The sequence below is a fragment of the Branchiostoma lanceolatum genome, chromosome 10 (genome assembly GCF_035083965.1).
Source record: "Branchiostoma lanceolatum isolate klBraLanc5 chromosome 10, klBraLanc5.hap2, whole genome shotgun sequence".
In the NCBI taxonomy this organism is placed as follows: Eukaryota; Metazoa; Chordata; class Leptocardii; order Amphioxiformes; family Branchiostomatidae; genus Branchiostoma; species Branchiostoma lanceolatum.
This window is the reverse complement of record NC_089731.1, coordinates 652,428-677,539: the sequence shown is the minus strand read 5'-3', so window position 1 is coordinate 677,539 and position 25,112 is coordinate 652,428. Positions and strand designations below refer to the sequence as shown.

At 43.8% G+C, this 25,112-nt stretch overlaps 4 protein-coding genes across 4 annotated transcripts in view; 1 reads left to right on the top strand and 3 right to left on the bottom strand.

The window, feature by feature from the left end:
* LOC136443781 (protein ELYS-like) overlaps window positions 1-19,173 on the bottom strand; it is a 45,293-nt gene extending 26,120 nt beyond the window's left edge. Inside the window, exons 1-15 of the mRNA XM_066441145.1 lie at window positions 19,161-19,173; window positions 18,935-19,043; window positions 18,400-18,525; window positions 15,917-16,004; window positions 14,675-14,831; window positions 14,132-14,270; window positions 13,445-13,535; window positions 12,308-12,401; window positions 11,579-11,640; window positions 9,982-10,104; window positions 9,458-9,526; window positions 8,239-8,329; window positions 7,807-7,896; window positions 7,264-7,404; window positions 6,264-6,368 (exon numbers count right to left, since the gene is read on the bottom strand). Of these exons, the coding sequence (XP_066297242.1) occupies window positions 6,264-6,368; window positions 7,264-7,404; window positions 7,807-7,896; window positions 8,239-8,329; window positions 9,458-9,526; window positions 9,982-10,104; window positions 11,579-11,640; window positions 12,308-12,401; window positions 13,445-13,535; window positions 14,132-14,270; window positions 14,675-14,831; window positions 15,917-16,004; window positions 18,400-18,525; window positions 18,935-19,043; window positions 19,161-19,173 (1,498 nt within the window). The remainder of the gene's footprint in view (window positions 1-6,263; window positions 6,369-7,263; window positions 7,405-7,806; window positions 7,897-8,238; window positions 8,330-9,457; window positions 9,527-9,981; window positions 10,105-11,578; window positions 11,641-12,307; window positions 12,402-13,444; window positions 13,536-14,131; window positions 14,271-14,674; window positions 14,832-15,916; window positions 16,005-18,399; window positions 18,526-18,934; window positions 19,044-19,160) is intronic.
* Window positions 1,139-5,925, top strand: LOC136443196 (angiopoietin-4-like). The gene is made up of 6 exons (XM_066440337.1): window positions 1,139-1,273; window positions 1,974-2,076; window positions 3,044-3,171; window positions 3,594-3,709; window positions 4,209-4,323; window positions 4,934-5,925. The coding sequence occupies exons 1-6, from the start codon at window positions 1,203-1,205 to the stop codon at window positions 5,025-5,027; spliced, it is 627 nt and encodes a 208-aa protein (XP_066296434.1). The 5' UTR covers window positions 1,139-1,202; the 3' UTR covers window positions 5,028-5,925.
* A 74-nt stretch (window positions 19,174-19,247) lies between the features above and the next one.
* Window positions 19,248-22,288, bottom strand: LOC136443779 (protein ELYS-like). The gene is made up of 6 exons (XM_066441142.1): window positions 22,144-22,288; window positions 21,487-21,596; window positions 20,840-20,986; window positions 20,211-20,484; window positions 19,766-19,837; window positions 19,248-19,337 (listed from the first exon to the last, which is right to left on the bottom strand). Exons 1-6 carry the CDS (start codon window positions 22,274-22,276, stop codon window positions 19,273-19,275), a joined length of 801 nt encoding a protein of 266 aa, XP_066297239.1. The 5' UTR covers window positions 22,277-22,288; the 3' UTR covers window positions 19,248-19,272.
* Window positions 22,289-22,655: 367 nt separating this feature from the next.
* On the bottom strand, window positions 22,656-24,092 carry LOC136443778 (uncharacterized). The gene is made up of 8 exons (XM_066441141.1): window positions 24,023-24,092; window positions 23,883-23,957; window positions 23,424-23,504; window positions 23,278-23,358; window positions 23,132-23,212; window positions 22,986-23,066; window positions 22,840-22,920; window positions 22,656-22,774 (listed from the first exon to the last, which is right to left on the bottom strand). The coding sequence occupies exons 1-8, from the start codon at window positions 24,090-24,092 to the stop codon at window positions 22,656-22,658; spliced, it is 669 nt and encodes a 222-aa protein (XP_066297238.1).
* Window positions 24,093-25,112: the final 1,020 nt, after the last annotated feature.

The window sequence follows — 25,112 nt, the reverse complement described above, 5'->3', positions numbered from 1 at the left end:
TGTCCTTGTAAGAAACAATCTCATTGCTTCTAGTCTGTAGTCATTTGTGTGGTATGCTTACATTATGCAAGGAGTTGTGCCAAGCAGATGGGCAGCTCAAGTGTCCTTGTAAAGAAATTTTACTTATTCTAGATCTTAGACTAATTAAAGGAGCTGTGTCAAGCATGTTGAATTTTATCTATTTATAACATAAGCTCAGAAGTGTTACAGTATGATTTAGATTCTCTACAGTTACAGCACAATGTTTTTCTTCCTCTCTTTTAGTTACCCAACATACTGCCAAGCAGAGTTGGGTAGCTACTAACAGCATGCCACTGACCTGTAAGGTTAATATTCATCTGTGATTCTCCTATCTTCCCCCACAGCCCATGAGGAGTATGACGACCAGCCAGTCGGCCATCACAACCCAGTCCCAGGGGACAACCCGGTACCAACGTATGACGACTGCACAGGTACGTGAACAGGTGTCAATTTCGTAAGTTTAGTAAAAATCCTCCGCAAGCCTTTCGGTGTATAGGGGTGGTGGCCATCTCCGTCTCTACAGCCCTTGGGCCACTACAGCAGGGGCACAACTTGTAGTGGTGTGTGTTCTACAAAATAATGAACTTCCATGCATGCTCTTTCCCATAATTGCTAAGAAGTCACAGTAGCCGGTACCATTTTGAAGTCTTGGTATGATGTCCATGCATGCTACAGTAGGTGTGTATGGGGTGTTGTACTGGTTCGGAGCTATCCATGATGGTGTATATAACATCAAACCCTGGGGCATGGACAGGCCCTTCCCTGTGTCACATGTTACAGCTGTGTTACAGCTATGTTACACCTGTACATGTGTGTGTTGTAGGTGTGTATGGGGTGTTGTACTGGTTCGGAGCTATCCATGATGGTGTATATAACATCAAACCCTGGGGCATGGACAGACCCTTCCCTGTGTCACATGTTACAGCTGTGTTACAGCTATGTTACACCTGTACATGTGTGTGTTGTAGGTGTGTATGGGGTGTTGTACTGGTTCGGAGCTATCCATGATGGTGTATATAACATCAAACCCTGGGGCATGGACAGGCCCTTCCCTGTGTCACATGTTACAGCTGTGTTACAGCTATGTTACACCTGTACATGTGTGTGTTGTAGGTGTGTATGGGGTGTTGTACTGGTTCGGAGCTATCCATGATGGTGTATATAACATCAAACCCTGGGGCATGGACAGACCCTTTCCTGTGTACTGTGACATGAAGACTGACGGTGGGGGATGGACAGTCATCCAACGCAGGTAAGTTTTATTTTGATATCAACACCTATAACCCCAAATTTTGTGCTAAGGACAAGAATTCCAAGATATCATACTGTGACTAGCATAACTGCAAAAAAATCATGGAATAGGCACACCAAAGACAGTGCCAAGAATTAGTAGCTATTGACCCCATGGGAATGTTAAAAAAATGACAATTTCTACAAATTCAAACTCTACTTCCTGTCGCTCACACAACTCTGACCTTTTGCTTTTCACTTCCTGCCACTCTGTGGTGAGATATGTCTATCAGACAGCATACAAAAAAAATGCAGAAATACAGGCTGACAAATAGACACAGTGTGGCGTCTGTGTAGCACAGTGGCAAAGCATCCGGCTATGAACCAATAAGACCCAGGTTCAATCCCCAGTGGAGTACCCAGACATGTCCAGACGTTGTGTCCTTGGGAAAGGCACTTAACACACATTTCCCATGTCCTAAGCCCAGCAGTAGGGTTTGGGTTGGCGTTAGGAAGGGCATCCAGCCGTAAAAACTCTTGCTACAAAAAAGGACTTGCACTTGATGAGGAGTTCTGGGGCTCCCCCATCCATGTGTAAGCACGTCTAACCCCCAGATGATGGGGAACAAAAGACGTTAAATTGGATAGAGAGAGAGAGAAAAATGATACAAGTTAAGGCTATCCCAGTACACAAAATGTAACAGGCCCGTCCCATATTCCAGGTACAACGGGCAGCTGAATTTCCACCGTAACTGGGACGATTACCGGGACGGCTTCGGGAACCACTCCAAGGAGCACTGGCTGGGGCTCGAGAAGATTCACCAGGTACGGTGCACAGCATAGTGTAGTCCAGTAGTTAGTGACCCTATCTCAAGATCAATAAGTATACATATAGCCAGTTTGAATCCCAACTGTTGTTGCTCACTTGACCTGCACACTACTGGGAAGGGTTGCAGTTCATCTGTTCACAGTGCTTACCACTCTAAAGAGCTCAGGGGCTGGAGATTTAGAAGATACACCAGGTAGGGTGCGAATCGCGTACATTAAGGACCAAGAGGTTGTGAGTTTGAATCCTGACTTTAGAGCACAGCCATCTGTCCTTAGCCAATCAGGAGCGGGCATTTTGCTGTTTGAAATCCACACACATGGCCAAAGTTAGTTAATGCACCTCTCTCCCTTGAGGCAGAGGTGCTTGAACAGAAAGTCTGGCTCTCCATTGGTGTAGTCTAGTGGTTAGTGACCCTGTCTCTGGATCAAGAGGTGGTAGGTTTGAATCCCAACTGTTGCTGCTCGCTTGACCTGCACGCTACTGGAAAGGGATGCAGTTCATCTGTTCACAGTGCTTACCACTCTAAAGAGCTCAGGGGCTGGAGGTCTAGAAGATACACCAGGTAGGGTTCGACTAGCGAGCGTAGGATAAGAGGTTGTGAGTTTGAATCCTGACTGTCACACACCCGGCTTGCATGCTATTGAAAAGAGTCACAGTCCTCAGGATGGGACATTAAGCCGTGGTTCCCTGTTCGTTGTGATTGTCGAAAAAAGATTTGGGAATTTCAACTAAAGTTAATACTGTACATAGCGTCTGTCTTCTCTGTCACGACTGGTGGAAGAATAGCTCAACTGTTCATTGAACTTAACTTTCACTTTCAGCAAATACTCTCCCAGACATCACTTTCACTTTTCATCAGGTGCTCTCTCAGTCATCACTTTCACCAGGTGCTATCCCATAGATCACCTTCACTTTTGGGATTTCACCAGGTGCTCAGACATAGATCACTTTCACTTCTCCCAGGTGCTGTCACAGGGCCGCTACTCTCTGCGCATCGACATCGAGGACTTCCAGGGGGACCGAGCGTACGCGCTGTACGATGACATCATGCTCACAGACGAGACGGACTACTACAGACTCAGCATAGACGGGTGCGTTTCTTTGTCTTGTTTCACGTAACTACATTAAGGAAACCACCTCAAGGTGTAACACACCAGTTTTGTACAGTAGGTACAAGCTGCGTGCGTAAGACCGGACTGTAACTTGTAAGGTTTGATCTTCTAACACCAGGAAGGACCCCTACTGTTTTTGGTAAGAGTGGATCTTTAAAGTGTGGCTCTCCTCAAACATAAGACCTGGGCTCTATGTTCCATCCATGAGAACATCACGAATATAAGCTGCAGTAGGTACTTATTTCTACTTATCAAGTCAATCAAGTAAATAGATGTTAAAAGGCTTTCCTTAAGGCACAACATTATGGAGGTATTCGATCCAAGAACCTTTACATTCTGAGTCAACATCTCTAATATAAGCCACCATCCTAATGAAAAGACCACCATTCCCCTCCCCCCAGGTTCAGCGGGAACGCGAGCGACTCGATGTCCTACAGCAACGGGCGCCAGTTCAGCAGCCGGGATGTCGACCGCGACGGGAAGGCGGGCGGCTCCTGCGCCACCCAGCTGGCGGGAGGTCGGTCACGATCGCTTTTTTGATTTTGCTTTAGTATCAATATTATTTATCGTAACAATCTACTAGAGGGTCCAAGCTCATGTAACTTCTTCCCAAGCACAAGAGCTATCTACAATCCAAAAGTCGTGACCATAGCTTATCATCCCAAGACCTACCCACATACCCAATATCATCACAATCCATCCAGATTGAAGTTCTTAATGCTGACTGCAAATCTCCGGAAACACAAACACACAAACAGGCAGACCAAGAAGACAATATCTCCATTAAAATATACCGTTGATAATATGTATGTATATGAATGATTGTTATTTTGTAGTCACCCTGCCTCCTAAGTAATTTTAAGTATTTATCTAATACAAGGACCACAGGCAGAATGCATATAGCCGTTTGTTAACAGCTAATTGTGATTTTAAAAAAGTCCAGTTGCACTGGGGTTGTCACATGCCAATATGGACTTGACTTTGCTACTTGAATCCACTGATGTACATTTGTCTAGGTTGGTGGTTCAACTACTGCAGCTTCTCTAACCTGAACGGCCCGTACTACCGACCGGAGTACTACCGGGCCGGGTCCACCGGCTTCGCGCTGTTCTGGAGACACTGGAAGGGATGGTAACATCTCTTTCCTCTTTTTTTGTTTGATTCATATATATTTTACTAGGATAGCCTAAAAAAAGTTTTCTTTTTCTTCTTCTCTTGTCATCCTCAACTGAGGTGAACCATGATGCTTTTTCAAGTAGCTATAGTTGAGCAATGACAGAGCCTTGAGTACCAAGGACAGAGGTAACTTCAGTACCAAGGACAGAGGTAACTTCAGTACCAAGGACAGAGGTAACTTCAGTACCAAGGACAGAGGTAACTTCAGTACCAAGGACAGAGGTAACTTCAGTACCAAGGACAGAGGTAACTTCAGTACCAAGGACAGAGGTAACTTCAGTACCAAGGACAGAGGTAACTTCAGTACCAAGGACAGAGACATTCTCAGTACCAAGCAGAGAATCATTGTCAGTACCAACGACCGATTCCTTTTCAGTACGAAGGACAGAGTCATTCTCCGTATCAAGGACAAAGACAATTTCCATACATAGGACAGGAACCATTCTCAGTACCAAGGACAGAGACATTTCCAGTACCAAGATTTTCTATGGCTCACATTTTAAGCCAAACATACCTGGTCACCCCTACTCTTCTCAATAAGTGTGTTGGGTTCTTTTTTGTACAGGTACCATCTCTTAAAGAAGACCAAGATGATGATAAGATCACGTGACTTCAAGGGCAAGATGGAACAGCTGAAGGAGGACCATCTTAGAAAGTAGCGCAGCAGAAAATGTCATCTTAGCTTCTCAATGGTCAAAGTGGCAAATTTCTCGAGTAACGATGACGAAAGAGGAACATCTTAAAATGTAGCGCAGCACAAAATGTCATCTAAGCATCTCAATGGATAAAGGGGCAAAGTTCTTAAGTAATGCCAAAAGAGAGGACCATTACTGTATAGACAGTAATGCAGTAGATCTTAGTTGGCACCTTTGGCTGGTACTAACTGTCAATAGAAGAAGGGGCAGATTTCGCATATAATGATAATGTAAACTTTGAAGGCTAAATGAGATAATAAACATCAACTATGCAACAAATGTCACGAGGAAGATATTCAAGATGGACATTTTATAGAACTTGTAGCTTTTGAATGAAGCTGTTGATACTTAGTTGTATGGCATATATCAATGTAAAGTATTGAAGTTCTGGAGGTTAATAAGATTACAGTCTTTTTAACAGAAGTATTAAGTCATGTTATACTGAATGGCAATAGCATATGATAGTTGAATCTTAGTCTAGAGCTCAGTATGCTAATGTTTATGTTTAAAACAAGTTGATAAATCTAGCGAAAACTTTGGGAAGCAAGTTGTATTTCTGCAAGGCTTAAAAAAGACCACATACATTTCTACAAAAGTCAGGTATAGCACTCACATCTGGTATAAAAACGGTGCCAAGAAAGGGACTTACCTTCCATTATAAATCATAACCTGGTCTGCACAGATGGCAAGCAATCCATTTCCCATGACAAGTCTGGATTATTATTGATCATTTCAAATAGATTTCTGTTCAAACTGCCATCCTAACCTATTTCATTGTGAATGATGGCAGCGTGATAATTCTGTCTGGCAGTTTTTGATTTGAATAGTAGGATTTGTGGAGTTACGGTCTATAAAAGTTGGTCGTGAAATAAATGGAACTGCCTACCATTGGCATTGCCCAGAGAATAACACTTAATATCAGGACATTTAGTAATACTCAATGCATTAAAAACAGGCGGTATGACTGTCTGTGATTCAGTGGGAATATTGCTACATGACTTTGTATTCCGATTGTCTGTGTTGTGTAACAGTGTTTGTGTATTCAATTGTTGTTGTTTAAGCCAAGCAATACCTGAAAACAAAGCTGTATGCATTGGTAATAAAGTCAATGTCAGTTTATTGAATAATAAAAGAGTACCCTGTTACTGTAACAGTTGTGTTAGTGTGTTGTAACTTGTACATGACTATAGTTGTACTCACCCACACATTCCGGCAGCAGCCTGTTCCTGACGAACCACATCACCACCTGGAGGTGTTGGGAGATCAGAGTCACCACCGTCAGCTTCGTCTCAAGGTCCTTCAGGCCTTCAGGAATAAAACAAAGAGGAAAACAGTCAGTATTACATTGAACGTTAATCAAAAGGAAATTTTACACAGGCTCCTTTCATATGGAATATTTAAGACCAAGCTTGGATGGAGTTTCTTGTGTAACCCTGAATAACAAGAAAATGAATCAATCCTTTCCAAAGACAAGAGACACTTTAAATTGGCGACATTTATTATCACTAGCTCTTAAGAGAATATAACCAGTTGCAGGCTTGTTTTTCTGTGATGTAATCTATTTATTTCGATTTACCACATTTTGTGAAAGGATTAACATAACAGGTGAACTATCACCCTTTTAAGATGTCATCAGAGACCGGACTGTAAGATTTGGACCATCGCACACCGGGGCATGCCCCTACTCTTTTTCGAAAGGTGTGGCGGGTTCTTTAACGTGCGCGGGGTGTGGCTCTCCCCAAACATGGGACCTCCATTTAACGTCCTATCCGAGGGACGTCCCTAACCCTAGATGAGCTAGGTACTCATTTACAGTGAAGTGAGGAAAGTGGTGTTAAGTGCCTTTCCCCAGGGCACAACGTCGGGGCGCAAGTTCGGACATGTCTCTGGGCACAACCCGGGATTAGTAATGTTCTACCTTGAAGTCTAACCTTTATCAACATATTGGAAGTGGACCCATTTGCTGGAAATTTTTGTTGACAAATTGTAGGTTTTATTTCAAGGCCCGTCCATGCTACTTACATACAAATGTATCCCTAAAAATATAATATAAACACAAACACTAATTTGCAGACCAACAAGCGTACCTTGCTCAGTGGTGGGTGCAGGCTGCAGTGCCAAAGTTAGGGTTAGGGTTATGTTTAGACGTACCTTTCCACTTGGGTTAGGGATAGCGTTAGAGTAAGGGTAAAAGACCTACCTTGTTCAGTGGTGGGTGCCGGCTGTAGCGCCAGGGTGTGGAACACCGTCACCATGTGGTTCAGCTGCAAAGCATGATGGTCCAGCAGCTGCAAAGTTTGCTGGTCTAGGATGCTACCGGACCCGTCGTAAAGCGGAACACCTGACAGGAAAAAAACAACAATTATAGCATAAACATCAGTTTCTGTACAGTGTACATACAGTCAAACCTGTCCTCAGCAACCACTCAAGGGAAAATGGTTGCTGAGGACAGGGTGAGGTAAACTATGTACAAATGGACAGAAGTGTCTTAATGTGGTTGCCTGCATCAGGTTTGACTGTAATAGAAAGACTACATGGTAACCATATGATTAAGGTACCAGCCTGACTAAGGGTTGAAGTGCCCAAAGGCAGAGGGCGCTGTTTCTCTGATAATCACATACAAATGACACTGAAGAATTTCTAAAACCCCAGGAAATAAATGGGTGTGGTGCAAAAAACAATAATCATAGTAATCAAAATGTAAATATAGAATTATATTCATTATTTATCTATCAGTACTTACATGTTTTGTCCAGGGAAAACTTGATAGATGCGATTTTGTTCCAGGCCCAGTCCAGTACAGTCCTGAGGGTGCAGCCGGCATGGGCATATTCTGGTGGGGAGGGACATGTACATGTACATGACTGTAAGTGTGATACACTGTGTGAATGACAGTTTCACGTGCAAAAACTGGTGAATACAAAGAGATCTACATGTATTATATATATTGCAGCATCAGTAATCCTTGAAGGGTGCAGACTTCAGATATCCAGGAATTTCTTGAAAAGGCCTCAATAACATTGATTTTTAATGTGGAAGACTTAATTGTGGCAGATGTTACTGCACAAACCATTTCTTTCACTGGACTATTGATGGTTCATCCTCCTCCATGAGGACCTCGACAACCAAATAAGAAATTCTCAGAAGGTGCTTTAAGACTTCCTTTAAGACTGACCTCCCTCCGCCCACTGAGTGATGCATGAAGTGAGGAACCCGATCAGATTGTGGTCCAGCGCTACGGTCAGCAGGGTCTCTCTCTGGGCAGTCTGGGAAACAAACAACAAAGGGAAACAAAATATAACATTTTAATATTTTGAACTGCATACATTTAGTTTGTCTTTTGGTCTTCAAGGAAAATAAAAGAGGGAAGCAAAATATAAAAATTTTGGCAGTGTGTTTCTTGCTCACTTGCACAGAGTCACATCTGCAGTTCAATCTTGTACCATGTTGTAAACGCTGGTTTAAATTCATAGAAAAAGATTCTTCCCCTTTTCAATGCCTTCAATGCAATCTTTTTTCTTTATTATGTACTGTACATGTAACACTGTGACGATCATTTACATACATTTCTCCACCGCAATCATCACTTTCATTTTCCTTCATATCTCATTGTCAAAGAAAGCAAACCTTTACCTATACATTAAACAGAGTCGCAAACACAACACAACGAAAGGGGTGGGTACAGAGAGCTGATAATGTGGAATTGTGGAATGTGATAGAACACAATAGCAAATTTGTTGCACTAAGTAAATGGCCATGGCATGCATGCGGAGGTTAGCTGTGCACATTTGGCTGTGTATTATGCAATTTTTTTCTTTCTTTAAACTAGTGGACAGTGTCTTGGTAGAACCCTTTACCAAGGTCCACACCCTGGCAGTGCATTACATGTGGGAATGGTTACATGTAGTTCAGGGGGTTGTTATACGATGTATAACATTTTTGGACATCCTTGCACCATGCATGCATGTAATTAGTCTCCCAAAACACAATGTCGTCTGAGTCCATACTGACAATTGCAACATTCAAGCCTTGTAAATTCAAGAATCCACCCTTCACCTTCATTGCTTCAATATATAAACACAAGTCCCATGCTTTACAATTTGGGAAGTTACACAGAACAACCTTGTTACAATAGCCCATCGATATCAACCAACATATGTACATGTACATGTAAACATTAAATTAAAGAGTGGAGGTGGGTACTTTTACATGTAAGTGTTAAAATTTCTCCTTATCTGCATTGTATGTGGACATCAGATTAAGAGAGAGGGGGGAGGGGTCGGGGTGTTGTTTAGTGTTGAGAGAATTAGAGTGGGAGGGGGGTTGGGGTGTTGTTTAGTGTTGAGAGAATAAGCGGGGGTTAGGGTTGGATTTGTTAGTTGTTGATATTTTACCTGATCCCCCTTGTCAGTCTTATGTTGGGCTCCGCTACTGGCCCTGCCCTGACTGAAAACTCTTTGTAGCTGAGATTCAGGAACACAGAAAGGAAAACAACATTACAAAGGAAACATACTAGAAAGGAAATGGGAAGGGCCAAATCATACAGTAACGACACAGAAATTCTGTACAATGTGTAACTTAGGCAGTGTATTTTTTTTCTTGCGCTCTTTCTTCTTTCTCCTTATCTTTTTTCCCTCTTTATTTTCTCTTTCTCGTTGTGGAAAGGCATTCAAAGTCAAACAAAGATACAGGAAGGAGAAAACAATACAAAGAAATTATAAAAAGGGTATAAAATCATACACTAAGGGTTATCAAAGGGTAAACAGTGAAAATACATAAAATCATAATTTTGTATCTATCAGTGTTTCGAGTTTGCATTTGCTTATCTTCGACCCATTTTTGAGGAGACAGTGAATCATGTTTAAATTCAGGGCATTGGTGTCAGAAATGCATTTAGAGCTCTGCATCCACTACTCACCACAGCCATGTTAGCAGCTCCCTCCATGGTCCTGGGCAGCAGGCCTGCAGCCAGACAGGCGCCCATGTGGTGGTGTGGGCTCAACATGGCCGCCGGACCCGCCTTACACAGGTCAGATAGAGCCTGCAGGGGTCAAGGTCAGGGTAAAGGTTAGACAGGCGCCCATGTGGTGGTGTGGGCTCAACATGGCCGCCGGACCCGCCTTACACAGGTCAGATAGGGCCTGCAGGGGTCAAGGTCAGAGTAAAGGTTATACAGAGTCTGCAGTGGTCAAGGTCAGGGTAAACATTAGACAGAGTCTGAAGGGGGGCAAGGTCATGGTAAAGGTTAGACAGGCACCCATGTGGTGGTGTGGGCTCAACATGGCCGCCGGACCCGCCTTACACAGGTCAGATAGGGCCTGCAGGGGTCAAGGTCAGAGTAAAGGTTATACAGAGTCTGCAATGGTCAAGGTCAGGGTAAACGTTAGACAGAGTCTGAAGGGGGGCAAGGTCATGGTAAAGGTTAGACAGGCGCCCATGTGGTAGAGTGGGCTCAACATGGCCGCTGGACCCGCCTTACACAGGTCAGATAGAGCCTGCAGGGGTCAAGGTCAGGGCAAATGTTAGACAGAGTCTGCAGGGGTCAAGGTCAGGGTAAAGGTTAGACAGGCCGCCATGTGGTGGTGTGGGCTCAACATGGCCGGAGGGCCAGCCTTACACAGGTCAGATAGAGCCTGCATGGGTCAAGGTCAGGGTAAAGATCAGATAGAGCCTGCAGAGGTCAAAGTTATGGTAAAAGTCAGACAGGCACCCATGTGGTGGTGTGGGCTCAACATGGCCGCTGGACCCGCCTTACACAGGTCAGATAGAGCCTGCAGGGGTCAAGGTCAGGGCAAATGTTAGACAGAGTCTGCAGGGGTCAAGGTCAGGGTAAAGGTTAGACAGGCCGCCATGTGGTGGTGTGGGCTCAACATGGCCGACGGACCCGCCTTACACAGGTCAGATAGAGCCTGCAGGGGTCAAGGTCAGGGTAAAGATCAGATAGAGCCTGCAGAAGTCAAGGTCATGGTAAAGGTTAGACATGCACCCATGTGGTGGTGTGGGCTCAACATGGCCGACGGGCCAGCCTTACACAGGTCAGATAGAGCCTGCAGGGGTCAAGGTCAGGGTAAAGGTTAGACAGGCACCCATGTGGTGGTGTGGGCTCAACATGGCCGACGGACCCGCCTTACACAGGTCAGATAGGGCCTGCATGGGTCAAGGTCAGGGTAAAGGTCAGATAGAGCCTGCAGAAGTCAAGGTCATGGTAAAGGTTAGACATGCACCCATGTGGTGGTGTGGGCTCAACATGGCCGACGGGCCAGCCTTACACAGGTCAGATAGAGCCTGCAGGGGTCAAGGTCAGGGTAAAGGTCAGATAGAGCCTGCAGAGGTCAAAGTCATGGTAAAGGTTAGACATGCACCCATGTGGTGGTGTGGGCTCACCATGGCCACCGGACCTGCCTTACACAGGTCAGATAGAGCCTGCAGGGGTCAAGGTCAGGGCCAAGGTTAGACAGTGTCTGCCGGGGTCAAGGTCATGGTAAAGTTACAAGTAAATTCTGATGTTTTCGTACCTTTTTCTGTAGCCCGAGGAACTTGCAGTGCACCAGTCCAGTCTCCATTAAACAGCAGGTGGCTAAAGGTGCAGGGGAGAGTTTCAAATCATCAACATTTCCACTAAAAACATTCAGTTGTCAGGCACAGGGGACAGTCTCCACATTTTCACAATACAACATTTTCCAAAAACAATGGCTTGGTATTCCTAGGTTTAGAAATTGCAATTTCAACACTCCCTGATTGTATCCTGATTGCAACAACACAATATTCTGGAATTGTATAGTAGCATCAACAAGTAATAATAAAAAAAAAAAACATTCCTGAAACAGTTTGTTAGTGAAATGATTTTGCTATTTCATATGAATCCCATGTTCCTATGTCCCATGTCTTGTTTCTCCTTGCTGCATAGCACTATTACCAATACAAATTTGTTATCACAATGCTATCTCAACATTGAGAAGGCTCACATGAATATCAAAATCATTGCTAATTTATATTATAAGAAATGAACTGTATCTGTATCTGTATCTATATAGCCGCTACAACCGCCATTAGGTGTAACACACCAACTTCGCCGGCACGCGGCGCGGCAGCAGCTGGTTATATTACATTAAACGGTCTATTACACCTAGAGTCTTTGCATATCTGACTGCAACCGTTCTGTAAAGCTATTTAGTGAGGATGCTCCTACAGTACTTGATGACAACGAGTTCCATTCTACTATGGTTCTCAGAAAATTGACTTACAGAAGCTGAGAGCGGATGGGAAGTAGAACTGGTCGGGTGCCGGGGTCATGTTGGACACGAACCTAGAGATGGACAGGGGGTCCAGGGACAGGTCCTGCAACACAGGAATATATGCAGGTTAACTTCAGTATAAAAAATGCAACTTCAGGAGCTAATTGGGCATCTTTATCTGTATGTACTTGTATGTTAGTCAAACCAATGAATAAACAGCAGTATTCGGTACCAATAACGGACATTTTAGCACCAAGGAGAAAATATTTTCAGTAACAAAAAAAGGGACAAGGACAAAGGCCGCTTAAGTACCAAGAACAGAGGCATTCTCAGTACCAAGGACAGAGGCATTCTCAGTACCAAGGACAGAGGCATTCTAAGTACCAAGGACAGAGGCATTCTAAGTACCAAGGACAGAGGCATTCTCAGTACCAAGGACAGAGGCAATTTCAGTACCAAGGACAGAGACAACTCTAGTACCAAGGTACCCTGGCAACTTCAGTACCAAGGACAGAGACAACTCTAGTACCAAGGTACCCAGGCAACTTCAGTACCAAGGACAGAGGTAACTTCAGTACCAAGGACAGAGAAATTCTCAGTACCAGACATTTAGAGTAAAGTTGTATGAGGATGAACTTCCGTACATGCCAATGTTGAGACATGGGAGAAGACTGTGACCCTCCTGTTCCTGTAGCATACACTTTCCCCCCAACTCAGACATGGACAGACTGGTCGGGTCTACTTTGTATGCAAAACCAATAGTCTTAGCTATCCTAGTACAGCAACATCAGGTCGGCTGTACTCAACTTTAGATTCACAAATGAACAAAAGTTTCTTTCAAATAGTCAAGAAAACAAAAATTGACAGACAAAAACTAGTTTCAACCCTTATTCATTAAATCATTTCTGACTGTATGTAGTATTCACATTTAACACTAAACTTCACCCTAAATGATAGTACAATATGTTTAAAATGTTTAATGTTTTAAATTTGTTCATACGTTGCAGAAAGTCAATTGCAGTTTAACTTTGATACGGAATGACTTCTACCAATACACTTATACAGATGAACTTTCGAGTGAAAATTCAAACCAATGTTAATCTTTCGAAGAAGACTTAAACAAAAAAGGAAGTCTGATTTCCGTACCAGCATGACGTCTGGAGATGCGGTTTCCATGACATCCTCCAGAGAAAACACGGAGAAGTAGGAACAAGGCTCACCGAGGTCCTCTTGCAGCCTGTGGAGGAAGTGCAGCAATGCAAAAAAAATTATATCTATCCTGAACATGTTCAGCCGTACCTGCACCTGTGCTTTGTACCAGCAATGCCTACTTTATATTGCTGTTGTCGGCAGGATATGAATCTGTGTGGGTTGGGCATTGAATTCTCGAGGTACATTTAAAATAGAACATGTTTAGCCCTACCTGAAGACCACCGGCATCTGCACGTGGTACCAGTATATCTACCTTTACATCGATTTTGTCAGTAGGATTGTGACCTGAGGATTTAATGGTCTATTCTCAGGCTACACATAAAATTGACCATGTCTAATCAGACCATTAAGACCACTGGCATCTGTGCGTGGTACCAGGATTAAACCTGCGTGGGTTCAGCATTCTACTCTCAGTGTATATAGAATTAAATAAGGCCACACCAATTTAATTTCTTGGTTATCGGATTTTCATTTTCAAAAAAAAAATCATGAAAACAGAAGGCTGGCCAAGCCATCTGTTTTCATTATTTTTTTTTTCTAAAATTTTTTTTTTTGAAAATAAAAATCCGATAATTAAGAAATTAAATTGGTGTGGCCTAATCTGTTAGTGCTAAACCGTACTTGAAGGCGACAGGCATCTGTGCATGGTACCAGCGGTTGATGTCGAACACAGCTAGACTGCACTGGGACCGGGACATGGGGTCCATCGTGGGACTCTCCCACACAAACACTGCCACACTCAGGTCTGGGCCGTGGAGAACTGGAATAGAGGAAAGAAATTTACAGGTACAGGAATTTCTGCACTTTGGAAAAGACCTTAACTTGAAGATGCTTAAAGTTGGAAAAAACAGGATTATTAGAAGGAGCCTCCATCCCTTTTAAAGGAATCAGTAAAGGTTTGTATCCACTGACAGACCAGGGTCTCTAACCCTGGGCCATTAAATAGTTATATGCATGCTTCTCATAAAGATTGCCTCACCTCATTAGAAGTATACATATTTTTGGATTTTCTTGGACTTTAGCGTGTAATCTGAAAGGTAAGCTTTCTTTTGTTTTGTCTGACTCTTACTTATTCAATCATTACAAAGAAAAGCAACCAGCAGCCAATTTCAGTTTTAATGAATAGAAAAAAGGCCAAACTAACAAACCAAAAAACAGACAGACCTTCCTCCTCCAGTGCTGAGTCCTCGTGTCTCCCCCCCTCCTCAGGACTGTGGTGGTTCTCCAAGGTGTAACATGATATCAGCCTGCTCCCCAGGGTCGCACCTTCAGGTGTTGTGCCCGAGGTGGGCTGGAACGTGGGGCCACAGTGGCTCAACTCCTAACAAACAAACAAAAATAAACAAACAAACAATCAGAGTCGTTCACTAAGGTGTAACATGAGATCTCTCATAAGATCAGTGATTCTCCAAGGTGTAACATGATATGGGCTGGAACGTGGGGCCACAGTGGCTCAACTCCTAACAAACAAACAAAAATAAACAAACAAACAATCAGAGTCGTTCACTAAGGTGTAACATGAGATCTCTCATAAGATCAGTGATTCTCCAAGGTGTAACATGATATGGGCTGGAACGTGGGGCCACAGTGGCTCAACTCCTACAAACAAACAAACAAACAAGCAGTCAGAGTAGTTCTCCAAGGTGTAACATGACACCAGTCTACCCAGGGTCGAACGTGGGGCCACAGGTGCTCAACTCCTACAAACAAACAGTCAGAGCGGTCCTATAAGATATAACACTGTATAGCTCAACTCCTACAAACAAACAGTCAGAGCGGTCCTATAAGATATAACACTGTATGGCTCAACTCCTACAAACAAACAAACAGACAAACAGTCAGAGTTGTTCACTAAGGTGTAACATGAGATCTCTCATAAGATCAGTGATTCTCCAAGGTGTAACATGATATGGGCTGGAACGTGGGGCCACAGTGGCTCAACTCCTGAACAAACAAACAAACAAGCAGAGTGGTTCTATAAGGTGTAACACTGTTTAGTGACTCACAGAGACAAACACACACACACACAAATACATAGAACTATTGCAAATAAAGTTCAACATTCATAAATATGCTGAAGAATATGTGTGGTCGTGTGGCGCAATGCCAGCGTGTTGGACTCAGAACCAAGCGGTCCTGGGTTCAAATCCTACTATGTCACCGATCTTGTGCCCTTGGGAAAGGCACTTTACACGACTTTCTCAACATGCCATAATGGTCGTCATCACGACCGTGGGCAAGAAAAAAAAAAAAAAAGAATATGGTAGAAGCTAGAATGTCAAGACAATGCATTGAATGTTTCAAAAACCATATTTCCACAGTACCTTACTGGCAAAAAATGCCTTGATTCTCTCAAATATCTATTTCAACCAAACTATTAGGTTAAACAAGAGATATTGAGCTGACCTTGTACAGAACCTCCCTGCTATCCAGCAGAGTCTCCTTCCGGGTGTATCCCATCTGGTACAACAGCAGGCTGGTGGGAACATCCTCACTGGGAGAAGAAACACTTGTAAGTAACGATATCATTCAACTAACACAAGTGGCTTGTATCTAATCTATAAGCCTTGAAAATGTAAACAAAAACAGTCACAGTACCAATGTACGAATTCTCAACTAATATTCACTATCTCCCTCTTTATCCAGTTTTGGGTCTATCATTTCCTGACTTCTGGGGATTAGATATCAATATACAATATCTTTATTATTCAATAAATGGAGGCATTGAGACCCCTTTGGTCAGTACATACAAATATATAAAACTATTGATAGCACAATTATTACCTTGGGTCAGTAGGCAGAGGCCCCCTGGCAACCCACAGGTACATGTAGCTGTAGTTATTATGTGATATAGAGACACCCCTTACCTTGGGTCTGTAGGCAGTAGTTATTATGTGATATAGAGACACCCCTTACCTTGGATCAGTAGGCAGTGGCCCCCTGGCCACCCACAGGTACATGTAGCTGTAGTTATTATGTGATATAGAGACACCCCTTACCTTGGGTCTGCAGGCAGTAGTTATTATGTGATATAGAGACACCCCTTACCTTGGGTCTGTAGGCAGTAGTTATTATGCGATATAGAGACACCCCTTACCTTGGATCAGTAGGCAGTGGTCCCCTGGCCACCCACAGGTACATGTAGCAGTAGTTATTATGTGAGATAGAGACACCCCTTACCTTGGGTCTGTAGGCAGTAGTTATTATGTGATATAGAGACACCCCTTACCTTGGATCAGTAGGCAGTGGTCCCCTGGCCACCCACAGGTACATGTAGCAGTAGTTATTATGTGATATAGAGACACCCCTTACATGTACCTTGGATCAGTAGGCAGTGGTCCCCTGGCTACCTACAGGTACATGTAGCAGTAGTTATTATGTGATATAGAGACACCCCTTACCTTGGGTCTGTAGGCAGTAGTTATTATGCGATATAGAGACACCCCTTACCTTGGATCAGTAGGCAGTGGTCCCCTGGCCACCCACAGGTACATGTAGCAGTAGTTATTATGTGAGATAGAGACACCCCTTACCTTGGGTCTGTAGGCAGTAGTTATTATGTGATATAGAGACACCCCTTACCTTGGATCAGTAGGCAGTGGTCCCCTGGCCACCCACAGGTACATGTAGCAGTAGTTATTATGTGATATAGAGACACCCCTTACCTTGGGTCTGTAGGCAGAGGCCCCCTGGCCACCCACAGGTACATATAGCAATAGTTATTATGTGATATAGAGACACCCCTTACATGTACCTTGGATCAGTAGGCAGTGGTCCCCTGGCTACCTACAGGTACATGTAGCAGTAGTTATTATGTGATATAGAGACACCCCTTACCTTGGGTCTGTAGGCAGTAGTTATTATGCGATATAGAGACACCCCTTACCTTGGATCAGTAGGCAGTGGTCCCCTGGCCACCCACAGGTACATGTAGCAGTAGTTATTATGTGAGATAGAGACACCCCTTACCTTGGGTCTGTAGGCAGTAGTTATTATGTGATATAGAGACACCCCTTACCTTGGATCAGTAGGCAGTGGTCCCCTGGCTACCTACAGGTACATGTAGCAGTAGTTATTATGTGATATAGAGACACCCCTTACCTTGGGTCTGTAGGCAGTAGTTATTATGCGATATAGAGACACCCCTTACCTTGGGTCTGTAGGCAGTACTTATTATGCGATATAGAGACACCCCTTACCTTGGGTCTGTAGGCAGAGGCCCCCTGGCCACCCACAGGTACATATAGCAATAGTTATTATGTGATATAGAGACACCCCTTACCTTGGGTCTGTAGGCAGAGGCCCCCTGGCCACCCACAGGTACATATAGCAATAGTTATTATGTGATATAGAGACACCCCTTACCTTGGGTCTGTAGGCAGTACTTATTATGCGATATAGAGACACCCCTTACCTTGGGTCTGTAGGCAGAGGCCCCCTGGCCACCCACAGGTACATATAGCAATAGTTATTATGTGATATAGAGACACCCCTTACCTTGGGTCTGTAGGCAGTAGTTATTATGCGATATAGAGACACCCCTTACCTTGGATCAGTAGGCAGTAGTTATTATGTGATATAGAGACACCCCTTACCTTGGGTCTGTAGGCAGTAGTTATTATGCGATATAGAGACACCCCTTACCTTGGGTCTGTAGGCAGTAGTTATTATGCGATATAGAGACACCCCTTACCTTGGGTCTGTAGGCAGTAGTTATTATGTGATATAGAGACACCCCTTACCTTGGGTCTGTAGGCAGTAGTTATTATGTGATATAGAGACACCCCTTACCTTGGGTCTGTAGGCAGTAGTTATTATGTGATATAGAGACACCCCTTACCTTGGGTCTGTAGGCAGTAGTTATTATGCGATATAGAGACACCCCTTACCTTGGATCAGTAGGCAGAGGCCCCCTGGCCACCCACAGATAACAGTAGTTTCCTGGATCGTTCTCTGGCTCCTGGTAGGCGAAGTGAGTGACAGCCGAGGTACTGTTCTCTATGTTACTGCTGAAACTGAGGGAGGGGGGTGGAGAGGGTTAAATATGGTTTAACTCTTCAAACTATTGTCTGCTGTTGCTGTCCTGGTAACATGAAGTTAATAGCCTACATGCAGGAAGGGGGAAAAAATATGTTCACTTATCACTACCTTACAACTTCATTGTATTGATTACAAAATACAACTTCACTACATAATACATGTACCTTCTACAAGGTGCTCAAACTTCAAGGCTCAAAATACCTACAAGAAAATTGAGACTGCAAACAAAAACAAAAAAATACAAAGAGCTTGCAATCTGGCAACGCAAAATGATACAGGCACAGTATCAAAGATCATAGTTCATACATGGTAAAAAAAAAAAAAGTATTTTCAGTGCTGCACTTTAAACATTGTACAAAAATGCATAGAAGCAACATAGCTTACTCCAGTCCAGGCCCCGATAGTCCCCACAGCTGGAACTGCCCAAAGTTGTACCCGACTGCCAGGGTCCCGGTTCTCTTCAGGAACTGCAGAGAACTCACAACTATGTTCGCTGGAAACACACAGATTCAACAAGTTAGATACTACAGACCCACAGCCAGAGTCCCGGTTCTCTTCAGGAACTGCAGAGAACTCACAACTACGTTCGCTGGAAACACACAGATTCAACAAGTTAGATACATGTACTATAGACGCACAGCCAGAGTCCCGGTCCTCTTCAGGAACTGCAGAGAACTCACGACTACGTTCGCTGGAAACACACAGATTCAACAAGTTAGATACTACAGACCCACAGCCAGAGTCCCGGTTCTCTTCAGGAACTGCAGAGAACTCACCACTACGTTCGCTGGAAACACACAGATTCAACAAGTTAGATACTACAGACACACAGCCAGGGTCCCGGTTCTCTTCAGGAACTGCAGAGAACTCACCACTACGTTCGCTGGAAACACACAGATTCAACAAGTTAGATACTACAGACCCACAGCCAGAGTCCCGGTTCTCTTCAGGAACTGCAGAGAACTCACAACAACGTTCGCTGGAAACACACAGATTCAACAAGTTAGATACTACAGAGGAAAAGTGAAGTACTGAAAGTAGAGATTCTGAAGTATTGTATTTTGTAGGCATTAACAGTTTTCAAACCATACACAAATGTATGCACTGGCACTAGTAGTTTACCGTGGAGAAAGGTACAAAATTGGTCGACAAAATTAACAGTATTGCTTAATATGAAAACATATTTTCATGGATGTAAATGTGAGAAAAACTTACATGAATAAAAGCTGTTGATGTTTTTCCCATCCGGCGTGCGGTAGTAGAAAGTTCCTCTTCTGTGGCAGTCAGCTGTTAGGAACATGATGGAAAAACGCAGACTCAATTGTCATAGAGGATTATCTAGAAGTAGTATAAAAGACATAATGAAAACCATGAACTACTTGTTCCTTCTTGTTTCTTTCACTTTATGTTCACTGTTTTCCCGGTCACCTCTGTACCATGAACTTATCATCACAGTGAAAAATCTGTTGTTATCATTGATGATTTCTTCACACATCTGTTCTGTAAAACACTTGCCGTCACCGTGAAGTCATTTTTCGGTTTTGAAGGGCCCGGAGAACAAATTTCGGGCTCTGCGCCACCTCTAGTCAAAGTTCAGTGAAAATGTCCATTTTCTTTACGCCGTGACATTTTGATTCATTTTAAATTATGATTTCTGTACCAGTGATATCCAGACAAAAGAGTTTCCCTCTGTGAAGAGCATTTTCTCTCTTGGTTGCCAGGTCCCTGGTTTCCATGGTGATGACCTCCAGGTGGTTCAGGTTGACCTCGTCCGACTCCTCCTCGTGGTCCATCGCCATGTCGACCAGGTAGGTGTGGCCGCCGACGGTTCCCACGGCAACGATGCCGAAGAAGAACTTGTAGAGCTGGTCGCTGAGGAAGCCCTTCGGGGTCATGACCCCGTCGGCGTTGGTGATTGGTTCTACCGAGGTCACCTGATCATCAGGAACACAGGGGAGAGAAAGAGATATAGATGCCAGCAAATGCAGAATATTTCCTTTACCCACCTTTTTCAAAAGTGCTGTCATGAAAAAAAATTAAAGTCTGAACTTTTAGACAGCTTAAAGGTACAAAAAAATGTATGCAAGCACTAGCTGATGTAAAATATAAATGTACACTTTGTTAATAGTTTCATCAGGTTGGTACATGTAAGACTCGTCAAGACTCTTTTTACACAGTACCAACTTACCAAGTGTCTTATTCAACTGGCGTTTTGGTGACCGTCTGTGACTAGAGCACATGTCCCCTGAACTCTACCAGTCTGTACACACACCAAACAAGCAAACAAACCTTCTGAGGGAAGTCCACCGCCTTGATGACTTTACTGATGCTGGGGTCCAGAACACAGACCATCCCCCGGCCACTCCCAGTCTGTAGTCCAACCACAAGCTTCACAGACTTCTGGTACTCGTACTCCTTCACACAGTTGATAGTCACCTGAACACACAAGATCGGAAAACTGTTACAACCAAAAATACATCTATTTGTGATTAAGTTGGTTCCTTTGGTAATACAAATGTGGTAAATCAAAATAAAACACTGTAAATTTGGAAATGTCTGTGGTGTTTTTATTTGCATACTTTTTGTGGTGACTTCTTCAATGCAAGTTCATGACACCAAGAATATGCCTTAGGTTTCCATTGTATTACTAAGACTACAGAATCGTTTCATCCGAGAAGTTAAAACACCGTCTGTGAAAACCTATTTCCCCCTCTACCATGAAATAAAATCCCTGCAAAAATAAATGACTGCACATATCATTTTTGTACATAATACAGTAATAAAGTGGACAAAGTGGATAGGATTGAAGAAAGACTGATTGCAGTTGCAGGATGTTGAGACCACTGCAACAGTTGAACACAGTGGACGTTACTACAATAATATACATGTAGGAAAAGAAAATAAGAAGAAAGTTGTGTCTTTGATAAAATCCTCACCATAGGATCCTTCTGAGTCCTGCCGAAGCACCACGCCCCTTGTCTCACCCCAGTCTGGGTGTTCACCACCTCCAGGGACGATCCTCGAGCCAACCAGCCCCACTGGCCTCCTGGGGGGCGGAGAGTAGGTTACAGTCACTTTATAATAAAACATATCAGGGGATGATTCATTATTCTATCTTTCTCATCTTAGTACATAGTAAATCCTGATACTGACCTATAAATACTGGGTGCTCCTCTGGATAACCAGGCCCACTGCCCTCTACTCTAGTGATAGTACATGTACATGTAGGTTACAGTCACTTTACAATACAGGGGAACATTTTTCTTTTCATCTGTATCATCTGAATGATGATTGTATAATAAGAGCTCAAAGTACTGGGTGCATAAAACTTTTCAAAATTTCATGCACCCAAAGTCGGAGCTGAACATACGTAAAATTTGACGGTGGGTGCACCAATCCCATAGCCATTTTGAGGCTGTAGGGGCAGTGGGTTGTTATCCACTGTGTCTAGAGCACTGTATCATACTATGGGCTAGCTGACAGTCTACTTTTTTTCCATGCCATGCATCCAAATTTTCTTCTTGGCACATACAAATGTAAATCCCCCAAAATTAATTCCAGCCTTTCTTAGGTTAAAACATTACATCACCCACCTTTACAGACTGCTCCGAAGACCGGCGTCCCCTCGTCCCCCCGGGCTGCCCCTAACTCCAGACACTCCACAGTAGCGGGGGAGTACGGCACAAGTCTGGAGGTCGAGCTCGGGGACTGGACCTGTTTCACCATCTTGGAGTCTGCTGGGAATGGGACAGAAACATGTTAATGAAACAACTTGTTAGTGAAACAACAGGTATGATTGTACACTCCACAGTGTGAGTACGGCACAAGTCTGGAGGTAGAGCTGGGGGACTGCACCTGTTGCACCATCTTCGACCTCCAGGGGAATGTGACAGAAACACGTTAATGAATCAGCTCGTTAATGAAACAACTCGTCAATGAAACAACTCGTTAATGAAACAACAGGTATGATTGTACACTCCACAGTGTGAGTACGGCACAAGTCTGGAGGTAGAGCTGGGGGACTGCACCTGTTGCACCATCTTCGACCTCCAGGGGAATGTGACAGAAACACGTTAATGAATCAGCTCGTTAATGAAACAACTCGTCAATGAAACAACTCGTTAATGAAACAACAGGTATGATTGTACACTCTACAGTGTGGGTACGGCAGAAGTCTGGAGGTAGAGCTGGGGGACTGGACCTGTTTCACCATCTTGGAGTCTGCTGGGAATGGGACAGAAACATGTTAATGAAACAAGTCGTTAGTGAAACAACAGGTATGATTGTACTCTCCACAGTAGCCGGGGAGTACGGCACAAGTCTGGAGGTAGAGCTCGGGGACTGCACCTGTTTCACCATCTTGGAGTCTGCTGGGAATGGGACAGAAACATGTTAATGAAACAAGTCGTTAGTGAAACAACAGGTATGATTGTACTCTCCACAGTAGCCGGGGAGTACGGCACAAGTCTGGAGGTAGAGCTCGGGGACTGGACCTGTTTCACCATCTTGGAGTCTGCTGGGAATGGGACAGAAACATGTTAATGAAACAAGTCGTTAGTGAAACAACAGGTATGATTGTACACTCCACAGTAGCCGGGGAGTACGGCACAAGTCTGGAGGTAGAGCTCGGGGACTGCACCTGTTTCACCATCTTGGAGTCTGCTGGGAATGGGACAGAAACATGTTAATGAAACAAGTCGTTAGTGAAACAACAGGTATGATTGTACTCTCCACAGTAGCCGGGGAGTACGGCACAAGTCTGGAGGTAGAGCTCGGGGACTGGACCTGTTTCACCATCTTGGAGTCTGCTGGGAATGGGACAGAAACATGTTAATGAAACAAGTCGTTAGTGAAACAACAGGTATGATTGTACTCTCCACAGTAGCCGGGGAGTACGGCACAAGTCTGGAGGTAGAGCTCGGGGACTGCACCTGTTTCACCATCTTGGAGTCTGCTGGGAATGGGACAGAAACATGTTAATGAAACAAGTCGTTAGTGAAACAACAGGTATGATTGTACTCTCCACAGTAGCCGGGGAGTACGGCACAAGTCTGGAGGTGGAGCTCGGGGACTGGACCTGTTTCACCATCTTGGACCTCTCTGCAAAACATGATAATGAAACAACTCGTTAATGAAACAGCTCTTTAATGAAACAACAGGTATGATTGTACACTCTACAGTGTGAGTACGGCACTAGTCTGGAGGTAGAGCTGGGGGACTGGACCTGTTTCACCATCTTGGTCCAATGGACCTCCAGGGGAATGTGACAGAAACATGTTAATGAATCAGCCTGTTAATGAAACAACAGGTATGATTGTACACTCCACAGTACATGTAGCCGGGGAGAACGGCACAAGTCTGGAGGTCGAGCTGGGGGACTGCACCTGTTTCACCATCTTGTAGTCTGCTGGGAATGGGACAGAAACATGTTAATGAAACAAGTCGTTAGTGAAACAACAGGTATGATTGTACTCTCCACAGTAGCCGGGGAGTACGGCACAAGTCTGGAGGTAGAGCTCGGGGACTGGACCTGTTTCACCATCTTGGACCTCTCTGCGAAACATGATAATGAAACAACTCGTTAATGAGACAGCTCGCTAATGAAACAACAGGTATGATTGTACACTCTACAGTACATGTAGCCGGGGAGAACTGTACAAGTCTGGAGGTGGAGCTCGGGGACTGGACCTGTTTCACCATCTTGGACCTCTCTGCGAAACATGATAATGAAACAACTCGTTAATGAAACAACAGGTATGATTGTACACTCCACAGTAGCAGGGGAGTACGGCACAAGTCTGGAGGTGGAGCTCGGGGACTGCACCTGTTTCACCATCTTGGACCTCTCTGCGAAACATGAAACAACTCGTTAATGAAACAACTCATTGAGTCGTTAATGAAACAACAGGTATGATTTTGCACTCTACAGTGTGAGTACGGCACAAGTCTGGAGGTGGAGCTCGGGGACTGGACCTGTTTCACCATCTTGGAGTCTGCTGGGAATGTGGTTTGTGACTGGATTCAAAATGGGTTAATATGATTATGAAGCAATTTGTATGGGGGGGTTCAGAAGGAACGCCTTTAGTATCATAGCAGGTTCATTTTGATGAAATGAGCTCAAATTTGCCAGAAAGAACAGGAACATCTCTTCTGTTTCTTACGGTGAACATTTTTCCTTGAAGAGCCAGACCCTACATCTGCCTGGAGATTAGTATGTCCTACTAAGTATGAGTCAAATCTTGATTATGTAAAGTGTTGAATGTGTTACATAAACATTAGAGTAAGTCAGGTATGGGTTAAAGATACATAAATGAGACAATCCCATTAAGTTTCCACACAATGTTTCAAAACGTTGCAAGCTATATCATACTACCCTGGTGGTGTTATATCGGAGTAATATAAGACGAAGATGAAGTATAACTTAATTTCATCAAGTTTGGAGCCATAAGTTATGATATTCATATCCATTTATATTTTGCAGGCCTAGGTAAACTGTATTTAGAAACAGCTACACAAATTTAATCTAATATAAAAATGATCTATGAAAAAAAACCTGAGCAGA